Source organism: Emys orbicularis, chromosome 3 (genome assembly GCF_028017835.1).
Source record: "Emys orbicularis isolate rEmyOrb1 chromosome 3, rEmyOrb1.hap1, whole genome shotgun sequence".
Taxonomy (NCBI): Eukaryota; Metazoa; Chordata; order Testudines; family Emydidae; genus Emys; species Emys orbicularis.
The window spans coordinates 191,392,926-191,418,429 of NC_088685.1; the positions used below are offsets into that span (position 1 = coordinate 191,392,926).

The window sequence follows — 25,504 nt, forward strand, 5'->3', positions numbered from 1 at the left end:
ATAACAGTGCTGGGAACTGCCTGACTTTCTTGAGATAGTATGGGAGTTCAAATATTTAACTCTTTTTATACAGGAGCATGTACAGAAGTTAAGTCTTAACAATCCACAGCACACTGATCGTTCAGATAGGATGGGAGCTTTGTATGCAACAAAATATTAAAAAGTTAGGAATTAGTCTGTTAAAATTGGTACAACATATAAATATGAACTTACCTGTGGCTTGTTGGACGGCGTCCATTACAATTTTTAGTGGTATCCCTGGTAGTTTTATATCAGCCTAATGTGGGGAAAGAGTTAAGTGACATCAATATGTAAGGAAGGGCTGCTGTCTAGTGATATTTTCTATATTTCATTTTAAGGGGATTTAATAAATTAAGATACCTGCAGAGCAGTTATTCCTTTATTAGTACCAGACATTTTGAAGTCCATATCACCATTGTAATCTTCAATTCCCTATAGGGGTACATGAAAGAAAGTATTTTAAACAAGCCAAATTAAATCCACATTTGATACTGCAGTAAAGGGCCATGCTAAACATTTCCTAGGTCACACCCTTATACCTAAAAGCCACAGAGTTTTTTGTTTGCTAGATTCAAAGTTGCTTCTCGTAAGACTTCAATGCCTTTCTTTAGTACTATTTCACTGTTCTTTATTAACTCTGAACGTTTCCCCCTTGGATTCTATGAGCTATTGCAGACTCACTGAATAACCAGCTATTTGGGGAGAAGAAAAGGTAGAAGCCTTACTCAAAATACATTGCTTATCAGTCAACAAACAGATACCTACCTTCAGTGCCACCCTAAAGCCATGTCTACACTTACAAGCTTATAATGGCACAGCTGTACCAATACAGCTGTGCCACTGCAAGATTGCTCATGTAGCTGCGTTATGCCGACAGAAGAGAGCTCTCTTGTCAACATAATAAAACCAGCTCAATGAACGGGAGTAGCTATGTCACGGGAGAGCATCTCCTGCCGACATAGCACTGTACACATGAGCACTTATGTCAGCAAAACTTATGTCACTCAGGGGTGTGTTTTCTTACACCCCTGAGTGACAGAAGTTTTGTTGACGTAAGTGCTAGTGTAGGCATGGCCTAAGTTGTGCCTCTTCTTCCCCCAAATAGAAGAGGCAAACTCACTAGAAGTGAAGAAGTTAATTGAGCTTAAAGGAAACACATAAAATTAAAATATGGTTAATAGATATGCTTAAGGAGATCTTCCCCCAAAAGGGCAGGGGAAACCCCAAAATCAGAAAATATATCCATAACTATTCAGTAATTCGGTATTACATGTTCCCAAAGTATTCTGGAGAAATACTGCAAGAGAGAAATTGGAAGCCTTATCTGACAAGAGGAAACAAATTGAGGGGGGGAAACCTACTATAAACACTCACTAGGATGTCTGTCAGCAAACGATAATCCTCAATTTCTCCATTTTTCTCAGGATGACATCTGGTAACCAGTCCTACTGCAACACCTGCCACAGCAGCTGATATTGGAACTCCTAATAGAAATAAATTAAAATATTTGTATTATCCTGTCATGCCCAAATGTATAGCCATTTAATGAATAAATGAATTTATCCTTTGTATGCATTTTACATATTGTACCTGCATCCATTAATGCCAAACTTCCACCACATACTGAAGCCATTGAAGAAGATCCTACAGAGAGTCAGAGAATGGAGATGTATCAATCAAAAGTAACAAGCAAAACTAGCTAGAGAAGTTCTTCAGTAATTCTAAAATTAAACCCCTTACTGGCCAGGTAACAGGGTTCCCCAGAAATTCAATGGACTACACTTGCTATCACAAAGGGTTTAGAATAGTGAACTTCATCAGAAAAATTTGTGGGAAATATGCCATTTATTAATCTTCAGTTTATGTCTTCCCCTTTTATTTCAGGTCTACTGCTTTGCAAGTTAAAGCAATTCTCTAACAACCATAACTGAGGTTCAGAAACATGCACATCCTTGTCATTTTCAGAATTTCAACTAGCACCATTAAATAGCAAACCAAATTAATTAGCTAGTACTGCTAGCATAGTTTATCTAATACAAGGAATTTAAAGAAGCATATTTGGTCTTTGCCATTAGGTAAAAAAATGAAAATGAAATTTTAATACCATTTGACTCCAAGACTTCTGAAGTAACCCTTATTGTGAAAGGGAAATCTTGGGGAATAACTGGCTTCAAAGCTTTCTCTGCAAGCGCACCTGCATTTAAAGGTGCAAAATACTCTATCAATACAAAAAGTGATTAAATGAAGTACTAGAATAATAATGTTTAACTTCTCTAGGTATCACTCACCATGTCCAAGTTCTCTTCTGTTGACACCAGTAACTTTGCCAATCTCATTAGTTGCATAAGGAGGAAACTAGAAAAATGCAATTTTCATATAGCAAGTAAAGCAGCATGTGGTACCCTTTCCTTCTTTGATTGCTTGTTTTGAAGCAAACAAGCATCAATACCCTCCCAAAAGCACGAGTATCAAGAAAAAAAAATACATTAGTCACTTGTATAAAGCAAACGTACAGTTGTGCAACTGCATTTGCTCCAATCCCTCAGACAGAGATAAACACCTACAAGATCTTTATCAAGTGTTCTTAAAACTACAATAACCACCAGGGGAAGTGAGCAAACAGATTGACAGAGTGAGACGGGTACCCAGAAGTCACCTACTACAGGAGGGGCCCAACAAGGAAAACAGAACACCCCTGGCCATCACATACAGCCCCCAGCTAAAACCTTTCCAGCTCATCATCAACGATCTACAACCTATCCTGGAAAACGATCCCTCACTCTCACAGACCTTGGGAGGCAGGCCAGTCCTCAATTACAGACAGCCTCCCCCCCTCCCCCAACCTGAAGCAAATACTCACCAGCAACTACACACCAAACCACAGAAACACTAACCTAGGAACCAATCCCTGTAACAAACCCCGTTGCCTACTCTGTCCCCATATCTACTCTAGCAACACCATCAGAGGACCCAACCACATCAGCCACACCATCAGGGGCTCATTCACCTGCACATCTACTAATGTGATATATGCCGTCACGTGCCAGCAATGCCCCTCTCCCATGTACACTGGCCAAACCGAACAGTCTCTACGTAAAAGAATAAATGGACACAAATCAGACATCAGGAATGGTAACATACAAAAGCCAGTAGGAGAACACTTTAATCTCCCTGGACATTCAATAACAGATTTAAAAGTAGCCATCCTTCAACAAAAAACCTTCAAAAATAGACTTCAAACAGAAACTGCAGAGCTACAATTCATTTGCAAACTTAACACCGTTAATTTAGGCTTGAATAGGGACTGGCTGGCTCACTACAAAAGCAATTTTCCCTCTCTTGGTATTGACATCTCCTCATCAATTATTGGGAGAGGACCACATCCACCCTGACCGAATTAGCCTTGTCAACACTGGTTCTCCACTTGTAAGGTAACTCCCTTCTCTTCACGTGCCAGTATATTTATGCCTGCATCTGTAATTTTCACTCCATGCATCTGAAGAAGTGGGGATTTTTACTCACGAAAGCTTATGCCCAAATAAATCTGTTAGTCTTTAAGGTGCCACCGGACTCCTCATTTTTGTATAAACTTTAAAAGTCATCAGCCGTAAAATTCTTTATCAACTAAAATTCCATTTTATACATTTTCTATTTGGGGGATTTTTGCACTTTCCTCTGAAGTGTCTGATACTAGACATTGTTGGAGACACAATAATGAACTAATAAATATTAAAAAAAGTAAAATATGGAGATATACCTATCTCATAGAACTGGAAGGGACCTTGAAAGATCATTGAGTCCAGTCCCCTGCCTTCACTAGCAGGACCTAGTACTGTCCCTGACAGTCCCCCCCCAATCCCTAAATGGCCCCCTCAAGGATTGAGCTCACAACCCTGGGTTTAGCAGGCCAATGCTCAAACCACTGAACTATCCAATTTATGTTCCATAGCTTTAGTTAGCAGGGGTAATCTGATTTACTTCATAGTGATCTAGTTTGCTGTCAATTTCACTCCACCAAGCAAATGATACTAATTTTCTGAAATACACAAACTTTAATTTATTATGTATGATCATCAGTGTTTAATGCCTTAACTGTTATGTCCTCCATTCCTGTGTTTGCCTTTTCTTGTTGTCTCTACATCAGTCTTGTTTCTTCCCATCTATAGACTTTTTGGGTTGTTGTTTTTTTTAAACTTCCTGCACCTTCTTTTTCTTTCTTTCTTTTCTGCAATCTCTCTACTTTTAATAGTATGTGCTAGAAAGAGGCAGTGAGAATTCAGCCAACGCATTTCCTCTCCGGCACCATTACTCCCTGATAGTTGACCACCCCAGTTGTATCCTGGATTTGCATTTAATAAATGCAAAACAACATTTGTAGTGAGAGAACATAGTAGAACCTCAGAGTTATGAACGGACAAGTCAACCATACACCTCATTTGGAATGGAAAGTACACAATCAAGCAGCAGCACAGGGGAAAAAGAGGCAAACACAGTACAGCACTGTGTTAACCATAAACTACTAAAAATTAAGGAAAGCAGCATTTTTCTTCTGCATAGTAGTTTCAAAGCTGTATTAAGTCAATGTTCAGTTGTAAACTTTTGAAAGAACAACCATAACATTTTGTTCAGAGTTACAAACATTTCAGAGTTACAAACAACCTCCATTCCCAAGGTGTTCATAACTCTGAAGTTCTACTGTAATGCAGTTGCAAGATAACAGAGGACCAGGGGAGGCAAGCTAACCACAAGTAAACTTGTGGAACTATATCTTCATTTCTCTATCATACAATCACAAACTTGTTCATAAAGCAAAAATCACCAAAGGTACTTGTAATATAACAGATTTGGAAATTATATCTGCTTTGTGAAATATTTTGAGCAAATCACAAAGAATGAGAAATGCTTATGGTATAAGAGAGCTTGCTTAAAATTTTATTAATAAACTCTTAGGCATATTCATGTTTGTGAAAGATGCAACAAAACATGTGGAACACAGAAAAGCTATCTTACCTCATAATGCAGCATAAAGTTTTTATCTTTTATTCCACTAGAAAGTAAAAATAAGACATCATCATACAGGAGCAACTGAAGATCAGTTTCCATTTAGAGTAGGATTAAAAGGTTACAAAGCTCCATTATCACTAAATACAGGTGTCTATAAAGCAGGAGAAGTGTTTCAATGAACCAGCTGGACAGCAAGACCGTTTTCTATTGCTATTTCCCTGTAGTACATGAATTCAAGACCTTGTCTACACACAAAAATTGTATCATTTAAACTACACTGCTATAGTTAAAACAGTACAAGCCCCTGCGGGGGGGGGGGAGGGAGAGTGGGGTTGGAAGGAAGGAATCTGTGAGGGATGTGAATTCTGTGTGCACGCAGTGGCGCAGAATTCCCCGAGGAGTAAGCTCTACCATGGGGAAGGGGAATAAACTATATCAGTATAAGGCACCACTATACCAATATAACTGTATCCACACTAAGGGTTATACCAATTTGTATACCGGTTTAACTTTCAGTTAGGGACGCAACTTTTCTGTTAAAATAATCAAACTGTGTATAATCAAAGTCTTAAAGATTCAAATCCAGTGCAATAGTAGAGACTAGTAGGAGGAGCTAACCTATAAGTGACAACCTTTCAATCAATCTCACATGTAATTCCACACATGGACCCTCTCTTCACTTTTGCAGTGGCCTACTGCACACTAATGTGAGAACTGTGGGTGAATGCACAAATTAATTTGCAAGATGAATGAAATGAGGTTGTTAAATATCTCTGGGCAGAAAATAGTGTTAGCTGAAGCAAAGTTGAGAGAGCAAAATGCATGAAGAGGAGATGACTGCATGCAAGCCTGAAGGGAAGAATATTTACCACCTAATAAGACAATCGTTACCAATAAAGATTAGTAAATCAGCAAGAGGACTTAGCTTGATAGAATAATTACTAGTTTTAAAGAGACTCAGTGCTGGTCCACATGGTGGGGTAATGCACACTAAAGGGGTATGATTTCTAAAGCGCATTGCTTTGTTTGCACTTGCAGGCCCTGTGTTAAAGTGTACTAGGGAACATTTAGTGTGGATAAGCAAGGTTTACATGGACCAATTAATATACAGCAAGTTAGTGCATTTTAGAAATCACACCCCTGTAGTACACATTTCCCCACTGTGTAGACTAACTCTTAGTTCATTTCAGTGAGTGGGGTTTCCAACCCTCCAAGATTGTCCTGGAATCTCAAGTAATTAAAGATTAATCTTTAATTAAAGATCATGTTGTGCTGAAACCTGCAACCAAAACTGGCAACCCTATCAGTGAGGTAATTAAAATTGAAGTATGACCAACTTCTCAACCAGCTAAAGATTTTTCTTCTGACAAATTATGGTCTTTGGAATAGATTACTTGAAGTTGGAAAAACTATCACTCATCTGACAATTTTACTTATTCTGGGTGAGTCAAAACTACATTATGCTTGGCTAGCGCCACCTAAAGTCACTGGAGAGGTAGTTGCTAACATGGTACAAATCTGTTACTCCATGTGTTGCATGTACTGAATCTACACAACAGCACATTACTGCACAAATCTGTGGAGAACATACATTGAAAGTGTAAAATGTGTACACTGTTTTCATTATAATATTAATACTTGGAAAAAATTATAAGTCTGTTTTTTAAAATGCTATAATTTGGCACATTTATATAGAGTTTTTAGTCATTTCGGAATCTTTTTACATGGTCTCATTATTTAAAAGAGTGAATATTTTCTTGCAATATTTTCTGATTTATTGTTTGTAACTACTGAGCCACTATAACCATAACCAACACTAAAGGCAATTCCAAAGAGCTGCTGGGCATTTGGCACTTTTGAAAATCAGGCCACTTATTTAGAAGCCTAATTTTAGACATCCATTTTTGAAAATTTTGATGAATATATATATATATATATATTCAATTCAAGTACCATTTATTAACTGTTTAAATTACCCATGCTTCTTTATTATAAAGGTAACGAAGCAATAGAAGATAAGAGGGCACATACCTCACAGCTGTTGTGATAAGATCAGATTTTACACTTGATTCTAGTGAATCAAATGTAACTGTACAGAGAACCTAGAATTAAAAAGGGACAATGAAAACCTCACACAGTTTAAGATCATTTAAAGCGATTTATATTGGGCACAAAGATTTAAGGAGAGTTGATTCAGAAAGTTTGTATCATGATTTTTGTCAAACATCAATTCTCAATGAGTTTCTTTGCAATAAAGATGTTGACAGAATCAGAATTCGGTCTTGTAAATGTCCACCAGTCCGTAAGGAAACAGACTGATTCCTGGTTCTCTCTCCCTGGCCTGGCAAAAGTATGGAGTACTACAAAGGTAGCATCTTCACCTTAAGAGATAGGAATTATCTCAGTTAATGACTCCCCTATTAACCAGTTAAAGAGCTAGACAGATGATAATCAATCCATCCCCAGAAGAAAGATGGCAGTGAAACTGAGGTCTAATAAGAGGTCTTAGATCAGAAACTCAACAGGCAGATGCTCTAGCCTGTTTTAGAAAGGATTCCCTCTCCCCTCCACATCACTCTGAACTTTGATATAAAATGTATCTGAATACATAACTTTCTTTTAAAAAGATTTACAGAAAAACTGCTTGGCAATCTTCTATATAGTAGTAGTTCAGATAAATTAGACAATTTTATTTTAAGTGAACCTGGTCATTGAACTAAACAATGCATAAACAGTGCTGTTTTTCGGCAAACAATAGTTTTAATGTAAAACTCACATACTTTCTTTTTTATAAGTAATGCATAGAGGGGGTTAAAATAAATACTTATGTATTTAGGCAAGTAATAAGCAGTATTATTGTGAACCACTCTGAAAGGAAATTACAACTTATTAAATGAAATTACAGAAAAGCATGTTTGTAGGCCCAAGTTTTGGTTACTGGGCCTTCTTCAGGAATTTTAAAAAGGCTGAAAGTGGACATGTGATTCTGTTTAACGGAATACTTCTAGGCAACTATGTTTTGCAATGTTATTTTGAAGTTTCCACTGGAACAGCAAACAGTTTAGTTCTGTACATTGTTTCTTCTAATGGGAGCCAGGCAATATTAAACTGAACCTGAATAGCACGCAATGTATTTATACTTTCTTACACTGGAAGGTATGCAAGGTGTTTTCAATAATTACTTGATTGAGAAATAACAAATGTCATGGTTAATGGAAACTTTCAGCTTATGACAACTACAACTCTGATCTTTGAAAGTATTACCTGTGTTTGACCTCTCTGAAACAATGCTGATCCATGAAGTGTTTTAAACACGTCCACTTCACAACTGATATTTCTGAGAGCAGTCAAGTCTCTGCCATCACACCTATAGTAATAAAATATGAACTATAAAGTCAAGAAAACCATAATTATGGGGAAATATTTGCGAAGAGTTTATTCAAAAAGGATTCTATGCATTTACCTTCTGTATTCATTCAGAATAAAGCTTCTAAAAATGTCCTTTGAAACAACATTAAAGGATTCCATAATTTCATAAGACTCAGCCTCTGGAAATTTCTCTAGAGATACCAAACACAAATTAGAACTCCAAGCTTCTAAAGTTGGAAAACAAGCTCCATAACAGTTATCAACTAACAAGCACTGTGGCCAGCATTAGAGTACAACAGAAGCCCGTTGTATTGCTATACATGTTATTCACAATTGGGAGCACTCTCCAAACTGTTAGAAATTCTTCTAATTAACACATAAAACAGTAATACTGGCAGCTACAGAAGTCGGTGCTCCACTACTCTCAGACTGGTAGGACCAAAAGGAATAAGAAGACTTGTTTTCTATTGCTGCTGAAACAAACATTTCAAAAGAGTAAAAACTAATGGACTGAAATGGTGCCAATCCTGAACTGTGCGGGGCCTAAGTCAGTAAGATGTGCAAGATACAACCTTAGACTTCCATACCCCGTGCACCCTGGGGTTTGGAGGATTTCACAGTTGGCTGGACCGCTTACAGAGACACATAGCTTTATTTTTTTTTTCCCAGGGGAAAGTGGGGAGGGGGAGGCGAGAACCTGAGGTACATCCTCAACTCCCTTCACATACATTAGTTTTTTCTTGTGCTCCTTTACAACGTGAAGGTAGGCCAGGAGGAGGAGTAAGCCTTTTTTCTATCACATCCCCCTCCCAGCATGTGGAAAAGGAGTGTTCAGTGGCAATATCTTTCCTCCTGACCATTAGGAGTTTGAGGAGGTAGACACAGGCTGATTACTGCAGTGATATAGCTTCCAACTACCTCAGCAATAACTGCTATCTCCCAGGCAAAGGGAGCAGACTTGATAAGAGTCTTTCCTTTCTCAACTATTTATGCAAAAGTGAGCAGAAGCACCCTAATAAACTCAAATGGGACTGTGCATTCATGTGGTAGACTGGAGGTATAAAGACACTATAATAGACCTGTTGAATAGGTGAATGGCAATCCCCTTCTTTCCCCTACATGCTAAGAACACATATTTTCAGGTAAACAGGCCAGAGCTAAGCCAAAGCATACACACAAAGTACTAGGCCCCATGCTGTGTTATATACTACACATGACCATTTCATGCAATGCAGTATTATTTCAGTGTTAGTTCTTATAATTCAGTATTTTGTATCACGTTATTTTAAATTAGAACTTCCGTAACAAAATACTATGCTCATCTGTGCGCTATACCAGTGGTTTTTAACCTGGGGTCCAAAGACAATTTAAAACAGGTTTTCTTAAAACTTATTTAACTTATGACTAATTAACATTTTGGATAAAGGAAGCCTTTGTTCAAGATTCAGCACCCTTATGTCCCTTCAATGAAGATGTAAGGGCTTACAATAAACATCCGAGACCTCAAACAGGCATTCCAGCAAAACCAAGGAACACCAAAGCAGAAATTTCTGGTAACCAAAAAATGTTCAGGCCCACTTTATACATCATAAAAAAGGGCACAAGACCAATCTAAAAAAGTTACATCCTTTGCAGGTTTCCATAAACAGCAATCTTTCTTTTCAAAATAATGTTACAGGACTGTATATATATATTATGGTAGTGAATATTGGCCTCAAGTTCAGTGCCCAATTTTATTAAAATTGTACAAATATTACACAAAGTAGTACAATACCTTTCAACTGTTCTTCTGTTTCAAGTCTTATCTTGTTAACTGCTTCATCTCTAGAAATCTAGATAAGATTTACATCTATTACCACTGATAGTGCAGACTAACAATAAAGCAACAATCTTGAAGTTCTTCTGCACAGCTGTCTAGCAGATAGACATGATAATCAGAGCAATGAATCTAAGCACAAGGAATCATTACATACTGAAACAAGAATCTCCAAGAGAAGAGCCTCTGATAACTTATTTATATTACTGCACTGTAACTGTAGCCATGTCGGTCCCAGGATATTACAGAGACAAGGTGGGCGATGTAATATCTTTTATTGGACCAACTTCTGTTGGTGAGAGAGACAAGCTTTCAAGCCTGAAGAAGAGCTCTCTGTGGCTCGGAAGCCCATCTCTCTCACCAATAAAAGGAATTACCTCACCCACCTTGTCTCTCTTACACTTGCAGAATGGGAGGAAATACAGTCAAGTGTTAGTGGCTCTTTAAAGAAATGTCATGGGGATAGCAGTACAACTAAATCTAAACATGGACTAATTCAGAGAACTAAAACAAATTCAGAGAACTGACTCAAATATGACATAAAAAACAACAACACAGATTTTGATGGCAACACTTACTTTGTCATGGCTAAAATCTGCAAATACTGCACAGACCTTATCAGAGGCAAGCCTTTTTGAAGAGAAAAAAGTAATTAACCTGATTAGTATTTGTTTACCTGTACAAAGTTTGAACAAGTCAACATCATAAATGCATTTAGTGTTCTAAAGAAAATGGTGACTTTAAAAAGGTTGCTAGATTATTTAAGAATTAAATACATCTCAAATTCATTTTAGTATTATAGCAATACTCATAAGCAGCATTATATAGAATAAAAAGTTTAACTTGTTCTGATACAAAACCCTATATTCAAGAGTTTACTATGGCCAGAAAAATACTGTTCCATGTTGAAACTTAGTACATAAAGTCTATTCTTTAGAAAATGGTTTGACATTTTGTTGAAATAAAATTTAAAAGCAGTTATGTTCAGATCCACCTTGTATTTCATTAAATGGCTTTTAATGACATTTTCAAGGGGATTCATCTATAAAGATTGGAGCAAACACAAAACTGGTAGAATTCTTATTTAGCCATGAACTGCACACTTTAAGTTTCACTAAGATTAATTTTAAGTGACAATTTATTTGCACTGACAGTTATAACATATTATCAATCCACAAAACCCACATAGACTGCCTGATGCATCAAGCAATTAAGGAACCTTCACATAGTACTACTATAAAAGAACTTTTATGGTGCAATGTATATTGAGCCAGACACTGCAAGCATAAAATGGGGAGAGCTTTTGTTATTGACATTTTTTAAAGACATTTAGAATTTTCTGCTATAAAGGAAATGTACAAAAAATTAATAAGCACCTGACTGAAAGCCAACAGGACTCAAGACATTTAGATTTAAGCAAACACAGTCTTCAGCTCATGCCAAAGAAAGAATTATACATCTTGATACACTAAAAAGCATTATTAAATTATCTTTCATCCTTGATCGCCCAATTTAATGCTTTTATTTCCTATACTTGTGCTATCACTATCAATGTAGTTTTTTGAATTCTGCTCTCATGTGTACAATCATTTTCTGATTTTTCTCTCTCTCTTAATTGTTGAAACACTCAGAGTTTGTTGGTTGCATTCCATTAGTTCTCAGTTATAATGCTTATGAGAGCTCCCTTCAAAGCATGCATTGAGGGTGAATGGGAAGAAAAGGGGGAGGTTTCAGTTAATTAGTCTTACATTAAGTATACCATTGTTAATACTTAGGTTGCTTGCTGCAATAGATTGTCTAAAAATGAAATTAGTGCCCAAGAAATTCTCCTCTCCCCAGCAATCACACACATAGCATTCGTTTATGTTATTGGCAGTTGGGCCTCATTGACAGATCCATAAGCCTGTCTGCTTAAAACTTACAAAGCAATTCTACACAAAGACGTCACCTTTATATAAAAAAAAATGAGGGGATGCCAGCAAGCGGTCAATTTGGATCTCTCTAAAGATATATATTTCTATGGTTTTGGATGTTTAGTGGCCCCAGACTGATGCTCTCCTTCATTTTTCTCTTTTACAGACAGAAGCCCTGTCCCCCCTGCCTGTAACTGGGGGAAAATTTTGTACATCAACATGGGGTAGAACAGTAGAGATTACATGGAGAGAAGTTACAGTTGCTTCTTCAAAAGAGCAGCAATCCCAAAGTCCTCAGAGATGGGGCTAGAGAAAAGAACCATGTGCCCTCCTCCCTGAATACACAGTAGTTAGGGGGTAAGATGACTCCTTTTCCTTCCCATCAAAGATATGTGAGAGTGCTGAACGGACAGGAAAACTTATGTCTCCCACTATGTATGGGTCAATCTTTGGGGAACCTCACCCAGATGGCAGAGAGAACTGAGAGACAATAACATTCTAAACTGGGGAGAGGAAGAGGAGAATGCATGCTGGGAGAGCACTACAAGGAAGCTCAGTGGGTCAATTACATTTAAGCTAGTCTTGAGCACCAAGTTCCCTATTCCCTTACAAAGCAGCCAGTGGGCCCACTGGTATTCCCCTCCTCAGTAGTTCTGATGTGCTGCTGTTAGGCAGAAGAGAGACATGGCCTTGTGCATTTCCCACCCCAGCCCTCTTTCATAGGGAGGCATTTGCCCCCACTTGCTGGCTTTCCCTCCCAGCAGGGACAGATGAAAGAATTGCTAGGAGGGTTGTACAGATGCATAGGGTAACAGCTCTCTAAACACCAGGAGGAGAGTGGGAAGCCATGCAGCATTTCCCCAGTATTGATCTGTCTCATCCTCACCTTGAATTCTCTCTGCTACCTCCCGTTAGAGTTTCCCTCACTCAAGATTGCTCCATTTCCCCCCAATTTTCTTTTCTAAAAAGGGGGGACCACAGGTGCTTCAGCCTCAAGATGCTTCCTCTATCTGGAGGAGATAAGAACCTTTCTCGCTTCTTATTTTTTGTGGGAGAGGAGGGCCTGAGATGGGTTCTCTGACTCCTCCTTTCCCATCCTCATGTCTTCAGGCTACTACAGTAGCATTGCCCTTGTGACTAAGCAAAGGAGGGGTACAGTGTCAGGGCTTCTGACTATCAAAAGGAAGAAAAAGCAGAGGATAAGTCAGGGACTCAAATGTTTAAAAACAAACAATATTTTGTATGAAAAAAGCCCAGAAGTGAGGGTCAGTTAGTGACAGAAGTTGGTCACACTAATGCACTTTAGTAGAACCATTTATTTTTGTACTTACTGCTTTGCACATTCAACAATCTCTGCTGGAGCACTAAATAACTTCTGAACAGTTCTCTTGGCAGCACCTTGTTCTTTTACCAGTTGTTGTATACACTGAATTATTTGTTGGGTATGCTTCACTCCCACTTTGATGGCATGGCAGAAATCTTGCTGCAATATATTCTCGGCTGCTGCTTCCAACATGACTATTAATTCAGAGTCAAATAGTAAGTCAGTTACCATCATGGTTTTCAACTGATATAGAACAAGTTGTTAAAATATATCTATCACAAAGGAAACCTGAAGACCCGTGTAGTTTTGGTAAAATTAAGATCTCTGCCAGGCTGATTTTATTATTTCAAAGGTCATAGAGTCACAGAAACAGTTTCAAAATGCAAACTGAAGAGCTGGACTTATGGAAGAAAAATTAATTGGGAGGATTTCAGAATAATTTTTCAAATATAAGTTAGTAAGGAGAAATTTCACAAGATGCAACTGAAAGTCAAACGAATGCCTTCAAAATAGGTTAATGGTTAGAATATGCATTTAAATATAGATGTGCCACAGACTGAATACAATACGTTATATACTTCCTCAACCAGTAAGATTACATTAATATGGAATAGGAAATTCAACTTATAAACAAGTATACGATGAATCTTGTGGCCACCCATGAATTGGTCCCTATCAATTCCACAGCCATGAAAAATACGTCACAGACCGTGAAATAAGTCCTTTCCCATGAAATCTAATCTCCCAAAAATTTGCTAGTTCAGCCGGGTTGGGGAGGGACAGGATTGTCCTTCCCCTGCATGGCTGTTATGGGGGGAGATCAGACCCCCACCTCCACAGGCAGTGCAGAAGTGCCCCGTAGCTCCCATCCCACCCACCCCGGTTCTGCCTGGGCTCAAGGCTCGCTCACACACACACACACGCTCGCAGCTCCTGCCTAGGCTTCGGCCGCCTAGGTTGAGGGCTTCCACCCCCGCGGCTCCTGACCAGGCTTGGGGCGCCCGGGCTCGGGGCTTCTGCCCCTGTGGCTCCTGCCGGAGTTCAGGGCTTCCATCCCATGGCTCCTGCCAGGGCTCGGGAAATTAATTTAACCGGTTTAAGAAAAATTCTCTCTCTTTTAAACAGCTTTATAACTTAAGGTTTCCAGTGCTTTTAAATAGGAGCTAAATTCTCTCAAAACAACTCTGCATCACAAAGCTGGATCCTGTGGGGACTAAAATTTTACTGGCTGTTAGGACACATGACAATTAACTCAAGTTTCAATGTATTACAATAAAACATTTAGACTTTATTTATTGATACTGTATTCCAAAGTTTCAGGGAGCACAACATAAGTTTTATCTAAATGATATTGAATCTCATTAAAACAGTAAAGAAATTCCAATATATATATATATTAATGACTTTGAAAGAAATCAAACTAGAAAAAAATACTTCCTTACTATTTGTTTCTATCTAGTCTTGATTACAAAGGTAGTATTTCAAGAGAATTATGATTAAAGGTGGCTCATATGAGAAAATGCTCGATTTTTAACTAAACATCAAAGTTGAATAATTTTAACCACTTACCAATTTGACTATGAGGAGCTCCAGTGACCAATAAGTTCAAGGTACTAGAAGACATTTCTTTTCGAGTTGGGTTAATAACAACTTCTCCATCAACCATTCCTACCCTTACTGCACCTAAGAAGAAACTCCAGAAGTTCATTTTTGCATCTAAGTAGGAGTTCATTCAAAGGATCATTTTGACTTGGTTTGCTTTCAGAGGTAATTATTAAAATTACTAATTCTATTTAAATAGTGGGATGTGTGTGTGTTTGTGCCAGATGACCTTTTGACAATTATAAAATTAAAATAAACTTGTTTATTCAAACAATGCAGATAATTTGCAAGTCAAGTTAATTACACTTGAAAAATTCTGGCTTATTGGGGTAGTGCTGTTATTGCAGTGTCACTGATAGTAATGTTATGCCCCTAAGGTTGTAAGCTTGCTGGCCACCGCTTCCCGCAGATCCCATTGGCGGGGAAAGGCGAACCGCGGCCACTGGGAGCTGTGGGGGGGCTGTGTCTGTGAACAGTCAACATAAACAAAACGTCTCTTGTCCGCCAGCAGATTACCCTGATGGGCCACGTGCTGAAAGTTGCCGACCCCTGCCTTAGAATAAGAAAATAAATGATTGTAGCATGTGTGCCCTCCCCACCAAAACCTTGAAGAAAATTGTTTTAATATCTCCAGTAAATGAAAGAAACACTTTAGAGGTAATCTGAAGTAGTGATACAGGAGAAGAAGCTTTCACAGAAGTGTATTAACTTGCTAAATAAAATTAAATGAACGAGACACTTTTTAAAAGTATTTTTTCCATATACTTCATAGTCATGGGGATATTTCCTCAGAATATGAAAATTAGAAGGTATTTTCCTGATCACTAATTTCACTTTGTCTGCAGATAAAGTCTATTTAAAAACAAAAGTATCTGACCTGAGCACTACGCCTTGTTTTTAGACAATTGTTGCAATGCTATCATGTATTCTTACAATTTTGTTTAAACTTCTGTAACAATTACTGGATGTTAAGGGAAGCCATTTTATCGATCATACATCTGTCTGTAGTTCTGTAGCTACTATTGTTAAAAGTACACAGAAGATCAGAAAAAAAATCTATTCTATTTTTCAGTTTTACTTTGTACATTTGCAACTTTTTGTGTAGTTTCACTATTTGCTCTATATAATCAGTTTTCCTTGTTTGTGTGGAGCTTAACACAGCATGAGAGAAGAGAAAAACAAAACATGACGGTAAAACCATACAAATTGGCAGTGGAATCTGGGACAGATGTAGTACCTGAAACTGCCTTTAATTTTAAAATGACTAAATTTCAAGTTATATGCAGTATTGTTGTATTGTGTTGGTCCCATGATATTAGAGACAAGGTGGGTAACAGATTTTATTGGACCAACATCTGCTGGTAAGAGAGACAAGCTTTCGAGCTAAAATATTTACTTACCAATGGGACCATTCCATGGGATATCCGATAACGCAAGTGCTGCAGATGCTAAAATTGTAAGACATATTTTTTAAATGATTACATAAATACAAACATTAAAAAAAGTTAAAAAATATTTAAAGTTACTTTTACCTCCATTAATTGCCAGGACATCGGGATCATTAATACCATCTACTGCTAAAAGATTACAAAGGATCTGGTATAATATAAAAGACAATGGAAGAATTTTGAGCTATATGTGTTTGTTTTTTTTAATCAAAACACCTGCAAGGAACAATAAATACAATGACCTAAAAATTATATGAATTCATATGAAGAGAAAAAAATGTTCACGTACCTAAATCAATAAACTGATGGAGAAAAATGATATTTAACACCAAGTACCACCAAATTAGGGGCAAACACAGGCCCTTAAAATGTGACAAAGTTATCTTTATCTATACTTTGCATACTTCAGAAATATTAATAATGAGATAAATCTATGAGGTAACAAATGTGAGAAAGAAAATTCCACAGTGAAACAACCTTAATATATTCACAGGAAATAGATTGAGAGGTTCTTGGGTTTTAAGGATTATTTTTATTCTGTTGCACAAATATGCAGAGTTTGAGCTTTTTTCCCCACCTTCTACAAGAGAAAATGGAGCATGAACTTGCAATGAAAATCTTTTGGGACACTGACTTAAGGTTGTTGAATAGCCTATTCTACTTGACATGCAACATAAACATTGATCATAGTTTCATCTAAAATTACTGAGCAGGAATGACAGCTCCTAGCTAGTTAAATTACTTACTCCCAGAGAATAAATCCCACTCCTTTCTTTGTGATAGAGAGTCTGAATTCAGACCAGTTCCAACGAATAGCTTTCTTTGTAGCAATGAGTAGTTGGTCTGTGTTAAGCAATATTATTTACTGAACAATTAAAGAAGGCTGCTGTTAAGCCTTCAACTGCACCAACAGTTAACACTATTTTGCAAAACATTAACCCAATTTGGAAGCTTGCCCAAAACAGTATTCTTTTGGCTCCCACAGAACTATGACTATCACTAAAAATAATGAACCCACCTGTGTATCATAATAGTAGCCTGCTGGGAAGAGCGGCCTAATTGATCGATCTGTAAAAAACATTTCAGAACTTTCATACATGGAGAGATTAAGATTATGGCTGTTTATAGGAGAGAGTGGATGAAGGAAGTAAATGATTGTCATTTATTATTGCATATGTGTCTAAAATAAATTTAGGTAATCCTTATTTTCCTCTCATAATAAAAAACAAAAGAGTTATCTAAAGAAACTGACAACCAACACATTTAAAATTTTTAGAAACACAAAGGCTAATTAACTTGTGGAACTCTTTGCCAAAAGATATTGAGTCTAAGACCTGAGTAGCATTCAAAAAAGGATTAGACATGTACATGGATAGTGAGAATATTCACTGTCATATTAGATAAAATAAAATGTAAGGGACATAATCCTTCATGCTTCAAGATACACGCCAGCCACTAAGCAATGGGAATTAGGAAGAAGCTTCCTTTGTGAGCAGGTTATTTCACAGTTGTCCAGTATAGGGAATTCTAGTGTCTTCCTCCAAAGCATATATCAACTGCCACTAACAAGGGCAGGATACCTGACAATGTACCAGTGGTCTGATCTACTATGCTATTCCTGCGCGCCAAGTCACACTTAGTAATAAACTTTGTACATAGCTAAGCTTCCCCTTATATAAAATAATAAATACATGTCAATGGTTTAAATTATAACACTTCAGATTAGAACCAAATTGACCTGCCTAAAAATTGTTATACTTGGAAGTCTCCCTAGATTACCTTTTTATTTTTTAAAACTAACCAAGAAAAATAAACTGTTTATAAAGAAATAACCCTACAATATCCTTGCTCTGCCACTTTAGGGTCAGCATAAAGTAAATCTTATTCCAGAAACTGCATCAAGGACCCAGGCAACAATAATGAAAAACAAGCCACTAAAACAACATCAATATGAAAAATTGCCATTTTTATCCAGTTAGAACTGCCTCTGTGGATTTCTATTTAAGAGCATGAACCTCAGTACCATGGGCCTTGAAAACACAAAAAAATCAGTAACCATGCACATGTCCAAACTGACTTTTAAAGGATGGAAGTATAAGGAGCTCAGTAATGCTCTCATGGTTCTTTTCCTGCTGCTGAAAAGAACACGTTTTGAAAATTTGAGTATTTATTAGTAGCAGCATAAATGTGTCGGATACAGACATAAACAAAGACAAAGTGCTAGCTCCAGAGAGCTTGTAATAAGATGACATGTAATGAAAAGCAATGCAACTGAATGATGAAGTTAAGCAAATGTTGCATTTTTAAAAAAAATTTGATTTTCAACCTGATTTATTAATACACCTCTGCACACTGACTAGGGCTTAGTCCAGGGGTGGGCAAACTATGGCCCGCGGGCCGCATCCAGCCCGTGAGCCGTTTTAAGCCGGCCCACAAGCTGCACCATGCGGCTCGGCCCCTCTCCGGCACTCCAGCCGGGGGCTGCACCAGCGGCTCAGCCCCGTTCCAGCCGGGGTGCTGGATCGGGGACCGCAGCTCCCGGAAGCCGTGGCATGGCCCCGGTCCGGCTCCTACACGCTCCAAAGGGAGCTGCAGGGGTGGTGCCTGCAGATAGGGCAGCGTGCAGAGGCACCTGGCTGCGCAGGAGCCAAAGAAGGGACATGCCACTGTTTCCAGGAGCTGCTTGAGGTAAGCGCCGCTTGGAGCCTGCACCCCTGAGCCTCTTCCCACATCCCAACCCCAGCCCTTATCCCCCCCTCACGCCCTCCGAACCCCTCGATCCCAGCCAAGAGCACCCTCCTACACCCCAAACTCCTCATCCCTAGCCCCACCCCAGAGCCCGCACCCCCACCCCAATTTTGTGAGCATTCATGGCCTGCCATAAAATTTCTATTCCCTGACGTGGCCTCGGGCCAAAAAGTTTGCCCACCCCGGCTTAGTCTGTTCAGAACCCTATCCCCTCTTCAGATTGTCTATTAAGTCCTGCTAGTTTTAGCAAACATTGAGCCTCAAGGTGCCATTATCTCATTCAAGAGACAAGTTTTGGGCATCTTGGATACTATTTTTCAGACAATGAGGAAGGTGCGAGGAGGATACATTTGGGCCAAACAGTCTGTCTCCTTTTTTCCCTACCTTTCCAGAAAACAATTTGGTTGCCTCTTCTTTCCTCTCTCCTGACAAATGATTAGCTCCAAGAGATGATGTCCCTCTAGGCTGAGGCACGAGAAATCCCAATTTCAAGAGCAAAGAAGAAATCTCACAAGCTATTAGATACAGTAAAAGCTGTGTTATCATGCCCTGTACCAACTGGAAAGCTCTATAAACCGGCATTTCTAATCTTCATAGAAAGTCCGGTTTATAGTCAGGTTGGCATGGGACCTGCAGGCTCCCTACCTGGCTCCCCAGAAGTGGTGACATGTCCCTGCTGCTCCCTAGGTGGAGGAATGGCTATGAGGGGTTACGATTGCGGGAGAGGGTGTAGGGCTGGAGTTGGGGCCGGGGGGCTGGGTGCGGGTTCTGGGAGGGAGTTTGGGTGCAGGAGGGGGCTTGGGGCAGGGGGTTGGGGCATGGGAGGGGGCTCGGGGTACCGGATACGGGGGGCGCTTACCTCAGGTGGGTCCCTGCAAGTGTCGACTTGACCTGGCTGCTCCTAGGCGGAGGCGGCTCTGCACGCTGCCTCCACTCGCAGGCGTCGCCCCCACAGTTCCCATTGGCCACAGTTCCCAGACAAGGGGAGCTGCAGAGCCAGCACTCAGGGCAGGGCGGGGGCAGTGCGCAGACCCACCTGCTGCGCCTCTGCCTAGGAGCAGCCAGGACAGGTCGCCGCTTGCGGAGAGCTGCCGGAGGTGAATGCCCCCAGGATCCACCACCCTGAGTCCACTCCCGGGCCCCAACCTCCTGCCCCAAGCCCCTTCCCACACCCAAACTCCCTCCCAGAACCCGCACCCACCCCTCCTCCCGCACCCAAACTCCATCCCTCTTAGTTAACCAGCATTTTTCACTTACTGGCACCCCCCATTCCCGCAACATGCCGGATAAAACAGCTTTTACTGTATTTTGGGCTTTCATATAGGGAACGTGTATGCAGCCCCAATGGACATTGGTTTTAAATGGTTCTGAAATTTGCAGCACTTTAAGGCATGCACTTCTCCCAAAACTGCTGAAGAGGCAATATTAGCTGAAAACGATGGTTACAGGTAGCCCTCTCTTTTCCATCTTTCAATGAGGATATCACAAACAACAAAAAGAAAGTACTGGACACTGTTTTCTCAGTCTTCTGTCATACCTATTACTCTGCTTGTAAGAATTTCTTTATCAGTGGAACCAAGTTCTCTTCTAAGATAGTTTGTGGGAATCCTTCCTGCTGCAGCAGCTTTCTGGCGATAGTCAACCTTATATAACAAAACAGGGATTTGTAAACAAAACTGTAATTACTGCTCTTTCTTAAATATACCTATAAAAAAAGGTAAGAGATGACAATACATCGGAATTTAATAGCTAAATATTCTATTTGCTGTAGCCACAGAGACAAAACAATGTATATTAAAAAACAACTGAAATGTCTGAGGACTCAAGTTCTACATCTCTACTATTATTTATAGTTATCAATTTGGGCAGTTTGTGTAATTACAATTAGTACTCACCACCAATGGCATGAACTGAGATGGAGAAGGCTTTGTTTTACTGACTGCTGTGACCATCACTGATGTATCACCTAACTTGATTTAAAAACAGTGAAATTACTTTTAGAAAATATATTTTCATAAATGTATCATTTAGTTTCATTTCTCAGTAGAGAATTTTCCAAGTGAAGAGAAAACACATGAATCCACAGTGTACTGGTGAGGCTTCTGGAAACCTTATAAAGTTTTTTTTCTATGCTGTAACTAGCTGTGGATCCAGTCGGGAGTCCAATTACCATATATGGTTGAGACATCTCAACAAAAACCAGTACATTTATCGAAGTTGACTTACACATTTTGAGTTTGCATAGATTTTTTACCTGCACTACAGCACACCCATCAGCAAATCTGGCCAGTTTTCCTGAGGAAATTTCCAACTTTCTGTTAAAAAAAAAGAGGATATCTGCCATTAGTGACAACTGAGGATCAGTTTATCAACACCTCTCTATCCAACTACTATACATTTATATTTTATGTTTCATATTTTTAGAAAATATTGATTATATTTACTATTCATGATAGAAACTGGCTTTGACAAGTCTGGATGTTGAAGCCCTAGATCTATCCACAGAATAGGAAACAAGAGTACAAACTTCCCTACTGTTCAGCAATTTTGCCTCAATTCCAAAGTGACCGCCTTCTAAGATGAAAGGAAAATTGAAGCTACATCTACACTGTCCTGTAGTTTGGACAGTGGGGTGGGGTGTGAATAGCAGTGTGCACCGAAGTGCTGTGCTGTAACTGTCCTGTGTTGATGCTGTGGGCATGAACTAAGAGGTTCCTAGCCTGCATTAATGTAATCCTGTTTGAAGTAAGCTACATTAACACGAACTAGGAACCTTTTAGTTCACGCCACATACCCACATGGGGGACTTACAGCACATTTTGGGGTGCACTTCTTTCTCCCCACCCTCCTCCAAACTACAGGGGAGTGTAGACAAACCCTTAATCTCCAAACTAATTCCATCCCATACTTCTCTGCTGTGACTGCCATCTGCAACAGTTAGTAAGTCATGTGGAACAAGACAGATCAGCACCCAGTTTTCATATCTGCAAAGTAAGAGCCAGACAGTAACATCTTTGTCAGTACAGAATTTGGCTAGATTTGAACCAGTTACCTAGAGGTGAAAGGCTCTATATTCTTTTGGAAACCAGCAAGTCTCCCCTACACTTCAGAGTTTTAAGTCCTATTAATGGCTATTATTCTCAATGGTGTATGTATTAAATGTTTAAAAAAAATCAACACAAAATGAGATGGTGTATATACGCAAGGCAAAAAGTACCACCATTTACACCCCACACAAACACTTTTTCTCAGTGACAGTAGATAGTACTTTAATGGAAAAAGTGCAGTGGAAGATCTGATGCACACACTTTTACATTTAGAGGCAAGACTATGCCCATTATTTGGCTGCTATGTATGTCAGAGTGTAGTGGAAAAAAAGTTCAAATGACATTCAGTTTTCTTATTTACTTCAACTGATTTAGGGCCTGATCTAACACCCAGTGAAGTCAACTGGAGCTTTTCCACTGACTTCCATGGACTTTAGATCAGGCCCCTAATTATTTCTAAAACTTTCAAACAGCTCCTCTGATGAAATTTATCAATAAAAACCATCAAAAAGGGAGGCAGCCACTAGATCTTAAAATGCAGGAAGAGTCCACATCTGGATGGTTATTTCTGAGGCCTGGTCCACACTAACCCCCCACTTCGAACTAAGGTACGCAAATTCAGCTACGTTAATAACGTAGTAAGTCATGTGGAACAAGACAGATCAACACCCAGTTAATAACGTAGCTGAATTCGAAGTACCTTAGTTCGAACTTACCGCGGGTCCCAGACGTGGCAGGCAGGCTCCCCCGTCGACTCCGCGTACTCCTCTCGCCGAGCTGGAGTACCAGCGTCGACGGCGAGCACTTCCGGGATCAATCCGGGATCGATTTATCGCGTCTAGACAAGACGCGATAAATCGATCCCAGAAGATCGATTGCTTACGGCCGGACCAGGAAGTAAGTGTAGACCTGCCCTGAGATACTTTAACCTTAAATGGCTTGTGTATTAATACTTTTCTACTTTATAAACGTATCAGCACAACTCAGCACCAAAACCACCATGACATAAACCACCTTAGTCATCATGATGGGAGAATTTTAATTTCAGATCACTTTATCACCATGACAAGGTATTGCAAGGGCTACTGAAAAGCAGTGCATCAACTGTATGCAATAAGACCAGGCATAAAAAGAAAAGGAGGCCAGTGGATTTTAAACAATGTGTTTAGCAATTATTGTCCAGCTCTGGCTCCACTAGCAACATATTGGAAGATCATGGATTGGAAAAGGGATGGCTGAAGCAAAGCTACACAGACCCCCGCCTCCCCACCAACACACACTTCTCAGCAGATACTGGACATGAATGGGCAGTGGGGAGCAGAGATCAAGGAGACATACTCAGATGGGAAACGACCCTGGGGTCAGAGGAAGAAGAAAGTAACAAACCATGGTGGGGGGTGGGAGAGGAAGAAATGTTGAGGGGAGAACACCGGCAGGAGAAATTGCTCTGGGAGGGGGCAGGGCAATGAAGGGGAGATGTTCTGGAAGAGGACAGGGGGCGGGGCGCGCAGGGCAGCGAGGAGGAATTTTCTGAGGGAGGGCGGAAGACACAAGGCAGCGAGGAGGGCTGTTTTGAGAAGGGGCTGGGGGCTCGGGATGGGAGGCCGCAGCGCAGCAAGGGGAGCTGCTCTGGGAGGGAGCAGAGGGCTCTGGGGCAGCGGGAAGACGTGGCAGGCGCGGGGACCAGGCACAAGCCCCGGGATACAGGGAGAAAGGAGACGGGAGACGTTCCCCGGTCCGGTGGAGGGGGGGGGGGACTGAGTCCCCCCGGGCGGACGCTGCTTTCTCCCGGCGGCCCCCTCGTTACCTGCTCCCCACGTCCACCGACGCCGCCTTGTAGGCCCCGGCGCCGCCCTGCAAGCCTCGGGTCTGGGCCAGCTGCACCAGCCGAGCGGCCGGCTCCAACCAACGCCTCATGCTGCCGGGCAGCGGGCGGAAACTGCCGGCCGCGGCCAGCTCCCTAAGCCCAGCGCGGCAGCAAGCCTGGCATCCCGTGCAGGCGGCCATGACACCAGGGTCACGGCCTGGCAGCCGCGCTACAAAACCCCAGCCAATTGGCTCAGAGGCTGAGCTCTCTCTGAACAAAGCCGAGCTCCATTGGCTCCCATGAGCGCGGGGCCGCCAGCCGCAGTCGGTTGAGCTTCGAGTCCGCTCTCTGAGCTAATCCCGGGCTCCAGGGCCCCCTGGTGGCAGCACCTTGCTATGGCGGCCAGCGAGGGACACAACCTTGAGGGCGGGCTCAGCAACCACAGTCCCCTCCGGACCTGGGGCCTGGGCTGTTGGCATCGGGTAGCGTGTCACTGATCCCTGGTACTATGCGCACACCCACTGCCAAACACTGACCTCCCACCACAGACCCCCACTGACTTTCCCCAGTCAGGGTTGCCAACTTTCTAATTACAAAAAACTGAACATCCTTGTCCCACCTGGTCTCCGTTCACTCCATCCCCCTCCTTCCATCTTGCATCTTCCCTCACTCGCTCTACCTCACTCACTCTCACTTGCTCATTTTCGCTGGCCTGAGGCAGAGGGTGCAGGAGGGGGCTCCGAGCTGGGAGGTGGAGCCAAGGGATTTGGAGTATGGGAGGGGGCTCCGAGCTGGGGCAGGGAGTGAGGGTGTGGGAGGGGGTACGGGCTCTGGGCTGAGAGTGTGGACTCCAGGGTGGGACTAGGGATGAGGGGATTGGGGTGTGGGAAGTGGCTCAGGGCTGGGGGTGCAAGCTCCAGAAGGGAGTTTGGGATGCAGGATGGGGCTCCGGGCTGGGGCAGGGGTGCTGGAGGGGTTGCGGGGTGCAGGCTCTGGGAGGGAGCTGACCCTTTTGGAAAATCCCCCATATGCCCAAAACACAGACACCCCGCAGAAAAATCACCCATCCATCTCCATTCAGTATAGAGACTACTGTTAACTTTCACTGTTCTTTTAAAGGGATACTGGAGTGAGATGAATTATATGTACATGGGGCTTATTACTAATGAGGTTATTTCCCTGATTTAGCATTTGGGGTGAAAGAGGTTTTTTCCTTCCTGTCTAATCATCCTGAAGTGTTACAGGATTTTTAAGTGTCAAGGCTGATTCCCCACTCTGGCACTTCGAGTGCAGAAGGTGCAGCAAGGATTCTAAAAATTAATACAATAACGCCTCACTTAACGTTGTAGTTATGTTCCTGAAAAATGCAACTTTAAGTGAAACGATGTTAAGCGAATCCAATTTC

At 40.8% G+C, this 25,504-nt stretch overlaps 1 protein-coding gene across 1 annotated transcript in view; it reads right to left on the reverse strand.

Annotated features, from left to right (window-relative positions):
- PNPT1 (polyribonucleotide nucleotidyltransferase 1) overlaps nucleotides 1–24,299 on the reverse strand; it is a 48,913-nt gene extending 24,614 nt beyond the window's left edge. Inside the window, exons 1-21 of the mRNA XM_065400983.1 lie at nucleotides 24,100–24,299; nucleotides 21,500–21,560; nucleotides 21,141–21,215; nucleotides 20,783–20,888; nucleotides 17,516–17,565; nucleotides 16,582–16,645; nucleotides 16,450–16,497; nucleotides 15,017–15,130; nucleotides 13,455–13,641; nucleotides 10,789–10,840; nucleotides 10,169–10,226; nucleotides 8,489–8,585; nucleotides 8,290–8,392; nucleotides 7,057–7,127; nucleotides 5,032–5,068; nucleotides 2,310–2,376; nucleotides 2,126–2,215; nucleotides 1,612–1,665; nucleotides 1,396–1,505; nucleotides 382–453; nucleotides 214–277 (exon numbers count right to left, since the gene is read on the reverse strand). Of these exons, the coding sequence (XP_065257055.1) occupies nucleotides 214–277; nucleotides 382–453; nucleotides 1,396–1,505; nucleotides 1,612–1,665; nucleotides 2,126–2,215; nucleotides 2,310–2,376; nucleotides 5,032–5,068; nucleotides 7,057–7,127; nucleotides 8,290–8,392; nucleotides 8,489–8,585; nucleotides 10,169–10,226; nucleotides 10,789–10,840; nucleotides 13,455–13,641; nucleotides 15,017–15,130; nucleotides 16,450–16,497; nucleotides 16,582–16,645; nucleotides 17,516–17,565; nucleotides 20,783–20,888; nucleotides 21,141–21,215; nucleotides 21,500–21,560; nucleotides 24,100–24,299 (1,780 nt within the window). The remainder of the gene's footprint in view (nucleotides 1–213; nucleotides 278–381; nucleotides 454–1,395; nucleotides 1,506–1,611; nucleotides 1,666–2,125; nucleotides 2,216–2,309; nucleotides 2,377–5,031; nucleotides 5,069–7,056; nucleotides 7,128–8,289; nucleotides 8,393–8,488; nucleotides 8,586–10,168; nucleotides 10,227–10,788; nucleotides 10,841–13,454; nucleotides 13,642–15,016; nucleotides 15,131–16,449; nucleotides 16,498–16,581; nucleotides 16,646–17,515; nucleotides 17,566–20,782; nucleotides 20,889–21,140; nucleotides 21,216–21,499; nucleotides 21,561–24,099) is intronic.
- Between the last annotated feature and the right edge of the window lie 1,205 nt (nucleotides 24,300–25,504).